General features: G+C 39.0%; 1 protein-coding gene across 1 annotated transcript; it reads left to right on the top strand.

The window, feature by feature from the left end:
- Window positions 1-369: 369 nt before the first annotated feature.
- Window positions 370-10,812, top strand: TYMS (thymidylate synthetase). Its single transcript, XM_063129821.1, has 7 exons — window positions 370-568; window positions 4,532-4,605; window positions 5,832-6,006; window positions 6,858-6,959; window positions 7,433-7,608; window positions 9,008-9,079; window positions 10,383-10,812. Exons 1-7 carry the CDS (start codon window positions 370-372, stop codon window positions 10,518-10,520), a joined length of 936 nt encoding a protein of 311 aa, XP_062985891.1. The 3' UTR covers window positions 10,521-10,812.
- Window positions 10,813-11,274: the final 462 nt, after the last annotated feature.

The raw sequence follows: 11,274 nt of genomic DNA, 5'->3' as shown, positions 1-11,274 counted from the left end.
GATTTTTATAGAAGTACCAAAACAAAAAAGGTTAGAGGGGGAAAAAACACCTGTGAAGGGGGTGGGGCGGTTCCAAATCAGCTTCCCCCAAACTGAGCCAGTCCCGTGGTACAGAGGCCGACCGTCCCGCCAGAAAAACGGCTGCAGTGAAACCAGCTCCACCTCATAAGCGTGAAGGAGCAGGCACGCCAGCCAGTAACAATGCAGTATCAGCAGCAGTGCCCGCCTCTTGGTTCCCCCCATTGGCTCATAGAAAAAATGGGTGCGGAACGCGCCAATTCTGAAGTTACGGCGCCACCGACGAACCCCTGAACCACATAAACTTTCCCAGCCTCTTCCCGCTGGCGCGTCCCTGTCGTCCTCGTCGCCATGCCTGCTGAGACGAATGTGGAGCAGCGGGCCGCGCTCCCTCCGGAGGAGCCCCCGGCGGTCGCCTCAGCGCCGCACGGGGAGCTTCAGTACCTGGGGCAGGTCGAGCACATCCTGCGGTTCGGGCATAAAAAAGAGGACCGGACCGGAACCGGGACTGTCTCTGTCTTTGGGATGCAAGCGCGGTACAGCCTCCGAGGTGAAGCTCTTCTCTTCCCAACCCTGCTGATTGTCTTCCCGTTTTTTTCCGTGTCGGGCGGCCGGGCATCAGGGGTTGTCTGGCGGGAAGCAGCCGCCGACTCTGTCATCGACAGCGAACGAATCCCGCTTCTCAATTATTTCAGGAACTTCTTCAGTGCTATAAAGTGGGGGGGGGAACACCTTGAGACTATTATGATTTATTAACAATCTTTATGTATTGCTTCTCACTTGAAACAAATACTGGATTCTAAAGCCCTAACATTATTTGCGGGGGTGGAGAGGGAAAAGCGGAGGTTGATGGCTTCGATTTCGGAAGGGCTTTAAGTCCATTCTGGGTTTCAACCAGAATTATAAAGGAGTTTTCTAAGTTGTTGAACCCTATCTCCAAAATAGGTTCAGCGCTCCTCGATCTCTAATCCTCTAGAGTTTCCCCACCACTTTTTCAGTCTTTTTTTTTTTAACTGCAAAAAATCCATCAAGGAAGAAAGGACAAAAGCTGCAAAACTGATAATGCTGTGCGTCCTTCTGTCTGGGAGTCTTGTCAAGGCGCTATTTTAAAGTCAAAGCCCTAGAATCATGGTAGATAACAACCGATGACTTTTTTAAAAAAACGGATTTAATAATAATAATAATAAAAAGTTACTTTAAAAGAAGAAAAGAATCCAGGGCAGTATCCTGTTTGACACTGGCACTAATGTAAACTACATTGCTCTAGTGTAAGCAACTTCTAGCACAATGCCAATAGTGTTTGCTGGTGGAACAGGTTTTCCCAGAAAGCCTATCGCATCAGCAAATACTATTGGCATTGTGCTAAAGGTTGCTTCCCTAGCACAACATAATTTATATTAGCACTACTGTTGAATAAGACATCCTAGTTTAAAATGAAATCTGCATACAATAAGTTACAGTAGTGGGACCTGCAACTGTATATTGTAAATAGGACAAGTGAGAACTGCAACTAAATGGTGCAGTGAATCTTCACTTCTAATGCTCTTGTTCAGGGTTCTAGCCAGTTTCTTCTAAATAGGGTGTCTGCATTCAATGGCTATTTTATATTATATTTATATTCTGCCTTTTTTCCTTTTGAAAGGAACCCAAGGCCTTCTCTCCATTTTAACATCACAACAACCGTGTAAGTTAGGTTAGGCTGAGAATCAGTGAGTGGCCCAATGTCCCCCAATGAGCTTCATGGCTGAATTAAGACTAGAACCCAGATCTCACAAGTACCAGTCCAACACTCCAACCACTACACCGCACTAGCTATTGAGAATGCTCAGTCCTCATTACGCTACTTTTGGTGGATGGAGATGTTGTCCCCTCAAGGATATTTCAAACTTTTTTTGTGCTTCTGCAAACCTCAGGGTTCCGTTGCAAATGTTAATATCTCCCTCATATTTCTTGGTCCTGTTTTGGATCAGTTTCTGTTGGCATTCATCTGAATTTGCTATTCAGAGGAATGATATTGCAGAAAATTATGATTACTTTTCTGTCAACAGCTTGGACATATTCTTTCCAAGTCATGTAGAAGCATTACTTTTGCCCAGTACCAGATCCTGTCCTAGAAAGTTATGAATGTTTATCCACAGTCCAGTACATTAGATTATAACCTTTGCCTTGAAGAAAATGATCTTGTGTAATTTCCCTGTATATATATTTATTATTTATTTAAGCATTTTTATGCCGCCATTCAGCCAAAATAGGCTCTCACGGCGGCTTACAAAAGTATTTCTTGACAGTCCCTGCCCACAGGCTTACAATCTAAAAGACATGACACGAAAGGAAAGGGGATTGGGAGGGAGGAGGAGACATCCATACATCCATCTATATGTAGAGAACCAAACAGAAATCCTTTCAACTGATATGTAGGCAATGAAATGCACATGGCACAGCACTCCAAAACAAAATAAATGACCTACAATAGCACATCTAGTTTATAAATTTATAAAACAATTTTAAAATGTGAACATTGTGAACATTTCAACATAAAATACCAGCTGTAGTCACAAATAAGAATATGCTACAATATTACTTATAAACTGAGCCGGAACCGGGAACAGGCCAAACAATGATTAACAATTAGCACCTCTATTCAGCAGCCAATCAAGCCACATTAATAAATAAACATGGCCTGTTTTACCCCATCCTTCACACTGATAACAGGTTTCAGCTGATCAATAACAATTGCCTCCTTAATCTTTCGCTTTTGGATGCTCTGTTCAATTGCTAGCATAGGGATCTGCTCTGCCATCATGTTTCTCTATCTTATGAGGTGACCAAGGTCTAACACGTGCTTCATTTTGTTAAATATCAGCCAGGTGCTCCTTATATCTTTTTAAGAGAGATCTTCCAGTTTCATCAATGTAATAGGAATTATATTCCAAACACTGTTTTGTAAATAGTGCCCTTAACTGCACACTCCCCCTTACCTTCCACACAGATAAGGCATTCCTGTGTCCATACAGCTGAGACTTCACAAGATGTACTGGGGCAGTACAAACAACATTAGCTTTTATGTTGTGTTCAAGGATCTTTTGGGCTTCCCATACAAATCTATTGGTCACAACTGGACTTTTAAAAAAAGACAGTCCTTTGGTATACCTCACACTCGTAATAGCTGGAACTGGTAATTTTTAACTATTAGTTTTACTGCATTTGTTTTGATTCTTTAGAATAATTAATCATAGACACCCCAACAGCTTTCTGAATCAAGTTCTTGACCACCTGCTTTTTCACTAACAAGTGTGCAGAATTACAGTTCAATAATATATCCCTAATCCGCCTAGTTTCAAACAAGGAATTAAAGATTTAGGATCTTTAATTCCGCATCCAAAAAACGAAGACAACCATCTATCTTTGGCTGCTCCTTTGTTAATGTTATATTGTCCATGCTATTCATTGAATCAAATTCTATCCGTTTCTATCGCTGTTATAATTATGTCAGCGATACAGGAGGATGTCACGATCAATATAGTGTCTTTCAATTGAATTATAGTTGCAATGGCCAGTAACGGTGCCAATGCTTTTCCATTGTTAAACCATGTTTCTGTGAAAAATATTCACCATTAAAACAAAAGATGTTATACTATCTTTCTATCAATGTCCTCAATCAGAAAGCCACAATTAATCAAATGATAATTTTCTTTTAAAATCCATTATAATCACAATTTCCCCATTGTCTCTGAGAATGATTTCACAATCTTTCCCTCCACCGAAATCTTTAAATATAATATAGTGCAGACATAATATTGTGCACAAGGCATGCCATCTGCATGACCAGAAGGTGCTTGCATTGCAGGGAAGGATTGTATGAAAAACTGTTTTGACAGTGCTCCCTCCTCTCAACTCACTAATGAAAACAAAAACCAAGCTGAATATAAAAAAAGGGCTTGTTAATTTCATATTATTTTAGTCACCCTAAAATAGTGAGAATGAAACATTGTTTTAGTGTGCTATGAAGAAAAGTTACCTCACATATTCAATGCTTTTTCATATGACAAAATTTGCTTGTCACTGGCATTCAGCAGAGGTAGAAGGAGACACAATCCTTGATTTCTTGACTAATAAGACGGAGTAGTAAGAAAAGTGCAGTAATGTTGTCCTCTTCCTGTTTCGGTGTTTGAATGCTGGATGACTAGGCTTGTGGCTGTGGGTTACTTGACAGGGTATTGATAACTTTCAAAAAATGGTTGTTTTTGTAAAATATGGATGTTTTTACATACTTTAAAAATTAACAAAAAAAAAACTTGAGTAAAGCTAGTATGTCTAATTGTAAGGGAAAAACCAGTTTGATGAGAAATAAACTTTAGTAGTAGTATACAGAAGGAATTACTGTATGAAAAAGTGAGTAAATATTTAATATGGTAAGTGTTTTGCTGCTTCTAACTTCATGTTGATTAATTATAGGTGTTCATTTAATATACATTGCCTTATCAGCTTTAATACTTATAACATTCATTTTCAGATTATTTCCCACTGCTAACAACTAAAAGGGTATTCTGGAAGGGAGTGCTTCAAGAACTGCTTTGGTTTATCAAGGTATGTTTTATATGTATAATGAGTATTTCCATCTAACTCAGTATTGTCTACATTGATTGGCTGTGGCTCTCCACATGGGTCGACAGGTTACGAAGATGCTACGGACTGAACTTGGAACTTTTTTCATGCAAATTATGTGCTCTGCCACTGAGCTATGGCACCATTTCCTCTCATTGGTAGACGGTAGGTCCTTGGGAGACTTATAATGAACAGGGTTTTTCTTGAAATAATTAAGGCTCAGACCATATAGGGCTTTAAGGTCAAAAACAGCACTTTGAATCAGGCTTGGAAAGAAACTGGTAGCCTATGAAGATGTTTCTGAACTGGTGTGATATGTTCTCAGCAGCTTCTACCTATTAATCTTCTACCTTTTTAATCTTTGTATATTGTTTTTAAGTGTTTTTATCTTATGTGAACCGCCCAGAGAGCTTCGGCTATGGGGCAGTATACAAATGCAATAAATAATAATAATAATAATTAATAAAGAGGCATTCTGTAGAAGACTGCTGCGATCTATCCCTGTTATATGCAGAGGTCAGGAATCAGTTAAAAGTGAGAGTGGGGTGATGAATAAGGAATAGTGGTAGGAATAAAGGAGGACTAGCCTTATCCCCGGTCCTCTCTTGCCATTTACTCACAGTATCTGGTAGGTGTACTCCTTGTCATGGAACACAAATTGAACAAATTGTTTAAGAACCACAAAAAATAGAATTAAGGGAAAAGGAAGCCTACATTTATATAAAAGGTTTGTCGCAATATTAAGAAGCAAGAAATCTCAACTCTGAGAAGCAAACATAAAGTGGGGCCTATGTACAAAAATGTTTGACATGGTAGATATAGATTACAACACATTTTTTTTTAGTGTTGAATCCATGGTAATGTGCTAATCCAGTTGTCACCACCGTACATCCAAATGGTAGATTACTAGTGTAGTAATGTGACTGCTTTGCCAAAGTGCCTGCAATGAGCCAAGAAACTCCTGATGCATTTTCAAAGGCCATTTCTATTGGTCCTTCATTTTAGCATTGCATTATGATTTATTTCCAGAGGGTTTGAGCACAATATTTTACCTTGAGTATCTACAAATTATTCCATCAGAAGGTCACCACAGAAATCCACCTTGATACTTCTAAGGAATCCAGGAAATGTCTTAGACAATTTTGACTTGCATCAAAATCCTTTTTGATGAACGATCTAATAATTTCTTTCTCTCCTATCCTGTATAGGGCTCTACAAATGCAAAAGAACTTTCTGCTAACGGTGTTAAGATCTGGGATGCCAATGGTTCACGTGAATTCTTAGATAAACAGGGATTCTCTTCTAGAGAGGAAGGAGACTTGGGCCCTGTTTATGGCTTCCAGTGGAGACATTTTGGAGCTGTATACAAAGATATGAATACAGGTAAAGACAGGGTAAATCTTGGTTTTCTATGTTGAGGTATCCTCAAACCGAAGGACAAAATTCACTGCTTAACTGGAAATTCAGACGATATAGTAAAATACATTATCTTGAATAAGCAGATTTCCCCCTCTAAAGTACAGTTGGTCTTGGAAACAACTAATGTTCTTAAAAATACTCTGTCCATTTGGTCACTGTATTCACTGTCTGAATACAGAGCTGATAGTATTCAGTTTTACCTCGAGTAAATCATATTATCTCTTGTTGGTTGTGTATTTGGATCAATATGGAATGTAATTTATTTATAGCTCAAAAACCTGGCCTTGAACTGAGGTAGATTTATAGGTGTCACCACTTATTAAATATCCTACCACCCAAGAGACATCAGTTTACAGTTCAGTCTGCCAAACCACTAAAACTGAAGCACTTGTGCTGATTATAGATCTGGTTTGCATATGCACATCCTTTACTATCAGCTGACTTCTGACTTCATTGAAAAGCATTGTATGTGAGGTGCCATTGGGCAATATGAAAGTTCTGTGGTGTGAAGCATGTGATGGCTCATTCATATATGCAAGTCAAGTGAAACTGTGCATGTGAATATCAATATTCACATGCACAGTCAATGGTATCATCAGTCAACAAGCCTATGATTTCATGTATGCTTAATGTGCATTCAGATCTTACGTTTTCTGTTTCTTAGACATTTGCAAAAAGAAAATTTACTTGGACTTCTTTTTAGTAGGCCTGTTGACTTTAGTAGGGCAGTACCAGAGTAAGCACTATGAATTGACACATCTGGCCATTATAAAATAAAATAAAATCAGTTATCACACTCTCCCATCCCTCTTCAGATTATACAGGACAAGGAATAGATCAGCTGCAAAATGTAATTGATACAATCAGAAATGATCCAGATAACAGAAGAATTATCATGTGTGCATGGAATCCCAAAGGTATGTTATGGCATTTAATTATGTGAGGTCGTTATAGTTGCTATAATGTAGTTCTTGGGCATTAGAAGAGCTAGCATGTTTTGTTTGTGAATTGGTTTATGTTGGCTTGTGTATACATTACACATGCTAAAAGATATGTTAATGTGGGATCAAGGTAAACACACTTTTAAATTTTAATTTAACTCCCCACACCCAAACAATATCCTGCTTTTCCGTATAAAATACATTTAAAGCAGTTTCTTTTAAGTTCACCTGGGAATAGGGTATGTTTTCAAACTTCTCACTACAAGTACCTTTCGCAATAGGCTAGTTTATGCAAGTGAACTGGCCACGTCTTTGCAGTTTAAATTGTTTATTTCTGTCTATTAAATTTACTTATTTCTAACGGTGACACTGTCAGCTGACAGCATGGATGGAATTTTACCTTTGGGTATATCAGTATTTTTACCATGTTTTCTATTTTTGCTTGTCAGATGTCTCTGCAATGGCCTTACCTCCATGTCATGCTCTCTGCCAGTTCTATGTTTTAAATGGGGAACTCTCTTGTCAGTTGTATCAGCGTTCTGGAGATATGGGATTGGGAGTGCCTTTTAACATAGCCAGTTACTCCTTGCTCACTTCAATGATTGCCCATGTTACAGGCTTGAAGGTAACATTTAATACTTATACTTTTTAAAATATTTTCTTTACAAATTAGAACATAAGAACCATCAGACCAAAGGTTCATACTGTTGCCAACCAGCTGTCTGTGGGAAACCCAAAAGTAGGATGAATGCAATAGCACTCTCCTGCCCACGTTCTCCAGCAACTGGTGTACATGGACATACAGCCTCTGACACTGGAAGTAGCATAGAGCCATCGGGGCGCGTAGCCATGCATAATCTTCTCAATAAATTTGTCTAATCCCATTTTAAAGCCATCCAGATTGGAGGCCATCATTACATCTTGTGGTAGTAAATTCCATAGTTTACATATGCACTGTGTGAAGTACTTTCTTTTATCGCTCCTGAATGGGGTGACCCCAGGTTCTAGTATTATGAGAGGGGGAGAAAAATGTCTCCCAATTCACTTTCTTCATACCATACATAATTTAGTATACCTCTACAATGTCTCTCTTCACTTGCTCCGGTTCCTTGATCATTTTAGTATCCGCCTTTTGCACTTTTTCCAACTCTACAATGTCCTTTTGTAAGTGCAATGACCATAAAATAGAAAGAAGCTGTTAATATATGGAAAACTGGGGGGCGGGGGGAATATAGGGTTGGAGCCAGAATTGCATGGAATGGAACTTGGACACTCCTGCCGGCAGAAGGGGGAGAAGTGATTTTGGAAAAAACGTTCATAGCCAAATCATGAAATCATTGCAAGTGCCAGGATTTAGATGTTGAAACTCAATTTCCTGTGCCTACTATGAGAAACCTATATTTTTTTCCATGGGTGCTTCTGGAGTACAGGGTGCAGAGCAGCTCCCAGTCATTCTCCCTGAAAACTGCTTTGGAGCATGCTGTGAGTTGGTGGGCCCATTCACTGGCAGACCCAGCCCTCTTGTGTCTTACTGGTAGCATTACTGGCTTCTCCTCAGACCTGGTGTGCAGCTTGTTCTTGCTTTAGCTGGTAAAGAGCTGAAGCAGGGCTTGGAATTTTGGCAGCTACAATAGATTACAATCCACTCACAAGAGCATGTATAGAGGTAACTGTTATGATAAGGGAAGCTGCTTGTACCGTTGCACATTGTAGCAAGACAGATATCAGAAAATCCCCATAAACTACAGATCATGTATAGACTGAGGAAACAACAAACACTATTCCTTCATGTACTCCTCGTAGTGAACCATGGATTTTGCTCCAGCTTTATTGCAGTGCAACATCTGCATTCAAATTTTGTTCAGAGTAAGGAATATGTAACTTTTAACTACCAGAGGAGTGAGAAATGGCTTTCTGAGTAATTTAATTTATATTTGAATAACATGACCTTATTAGCATCATGCATACACTTGTTTGCTATGTTTTGTATTTCATACACTATTGTTTATTCTGTTTTTATGTAGCCTGGTGAGTTCATACACACGTTAGGAGATGCTCATATATACCTAAACCATATTGAACCTTTGAAAATACAGGTAAGAATTTAGGCTGACTATTTGCATATTTCCATGTCAGTAGTGCTACTAACTTTCTATTTCCTTCCATAGTTGTATAATCTTGAAGTAGCTGAAATGAACTATCTGATATGAATCCAGCTTAGGCTGTATTCTAGCTAGGCCTTCACAGCATGCCACATACATGTAAAAGACACTTAGGTTTCTTGTCAGTCATGTTCGTGTTCTGAAAATACAGAATTGAGATTACTTTTCAACACTGCCTGTTAATCATTTTGCTTATTTCCCATTTATGCCCAAACATTTTCCTCTTATTAGTACATGTCAGTTTACGACAGAACACTCCCAATTTTGTCACATACACCACTAGAGCCCTAGGTGCAATTAGAAATGTTTCCTGTTCTGCATGTATGATGCAGTGGATTGATTGGCCTGCCAATCGTATTTAAGGAATGTGACAGCTTCTGTTTATGAACTTGGGCTATTGTGCCCATGCATTCATGGGAATCATCACTCATGCAATGGGGCTTTCGCACCTTCTAAAATTGAGCAGAAACACCAATTTCCAGAACAGGGAAGGTCAGAAGCCCTATTGCACAAGTGATTGCTCCTGCAAAAACAATGGAACTAGCAGAGGCAGAGCAGCCCTGTTGGATTCTGCCCCGATTTACTTGGAAGGCACAATGTTGTGCTGTGGACATTTCTACAGCTGCTGGCAAAGACAAGACAAGGAGTTTGGGGCGGGTCACCAACTATATATTTTTTCTTCTGTTTCCTTTGGCCTTGGCCTATTACCTTGTCTCACACCTCCTTTGGCCTCAGATGACTGATGGCATTGAAGTAGATAAGAAGTGTCTTCCTGGTGCCAAGGTTTTTTGTCATTTAGAATTGGTGCATAATAATCCCAAACTTATCTGACCTTCTTCCCCACTCCAGGTGGTCCAGTTGCCAAGGCTCTTTGTCATTTAGAATTGGTGCATAATAATACCAAACTAAAACTACCCTTTCCCAACTACATCACCCATTTGTCCTCTGCCCAGCGCCCAGCGCAGTGTATCTGCTCTCCTTCACATTCTCTACTTTGTGTCAAGCTCTAAAATTTATAGGTAAATAAACCTGCAATCAACCAATTATTATTGGAGACGATCATGTATTTGACTGTATAGTGCACACTCCAACCAAATTTAGCTTTCTACTAATTACACAAGAGTTAATATGCACTGATTTAAACAAAAAAAATGTATTGCTGAAATAAGCAATCAATTCTGTAATCAACTGTATGACCTTCACCTCATGGAATAATCATAATTTATCTTAATTTCAGCTTCAGAGGCAGCCAAGACCTTTTCCCAAGCTCAAAATTCTTCGTAAAGTTGAAAACATAAATGACTTCAAGGCAGATGACTTTGAGATAGAAGGTTATAACCCTCATCCAGCTATTAAAATGGAAATGGCTGTCTAGTGGATTTGTTTTGAGACTGTTACTTGCCTTAACGTTCAGTTTGTAGTAGTGCTTTTAAATGTCATTCAGAAGGTCAAAAAGTGTTAATCTTTTATGATAAATGACCATGGCTTTCATATGGAGTTTGAAGTATACATTTAAATATGCACTATATTTGATGCCAGCACTTGTGCACTGAGGATACTTTATTCAACTTTGTTGGTGGAAAGATTACTCTCTAGGTTGTATAGTTATTTGTATAAAACATTGCTTATTCTGAACTATCCAATAAACTGCATATTCTACTATTATAGTATAACTGTGCAAGATGTGCTATCAACATTCATAATTTTAAAAGACATCAAGTTAACCTGATAAAAATGATGGGAAAGGGGACAAGGGAATACTACATTTAAGGTTTGGGATAAAGAGTCAGCATTTTTTATATGAAAGTAATATGCCAACTTTAAAGACGTAAAGCATCTGGAAAAGTTTTGCAGCCATGGGAAAATCATGGAAAACTGGGTGGAGGCTGGGCATTTTCGTGTGTGTGAACGGTGGTGGTATTCATGTGGCTTTGTCCCTGCACTCCAGTGGCATGAAATTTCCAGAAGACTTTCCTCAAGGGAATGTCTTCTGGGTGGAAAGCAAATCGTACTCCCTGTCTAAAATATACAGAGGGGTTCGCATTCTCAAATTCTATAGACTAGCAGGCACGGCCACAGCTTGTGAAGTTGAGTTGTTTTCAGTTTTCCCCAAATGCCTAATTGTTCCA

This window comes from Elgaria multicarinata, chromosome 7 (genome assembly GCF_023053635.1).
Source record: "Elgaria multicarinata webbii isolate HBS135686 ecotype San Diego chromosome 7, rElgMul1.1.pri, whole genome shotgun sequence".
In the NCBI taxonomy this organism is placed as follows: domain Eukaryota; kingdom Metazoa; phylum Chordata; class Lepidosauria; order Squamata; family Anguidae; genus Elgaria; species Elgaria multicarinata.
The sequence above is the reverse complement of the archived record's forward strand: the minus strand, read 5'-3'. Positions and strand labels throughout refer to the sequence as shown.

Coding starts and splice junctions, on each gene's coding strand:
- TYMS (XM_063129821.1), top strand. CDS start 370: ATGCCTGCTGAGACGAATGTGGAGCAGCGGGCCGCGCTCCCTCCGGAG. Junction 569..4,531: donor AGCGCGGTACAGCCTCCGAG/GTGAAGCTCTTC, acceptor ATTCATTTTCAG/ATTATTTCCCACTGCTAACA. Junction 6,007..6,857: donor ATACAAAGATATGAATACAG/GTAAAGACAGGG, acceptor ATCCCTCTTCAG/ATTATACAGGACAAGGAATA.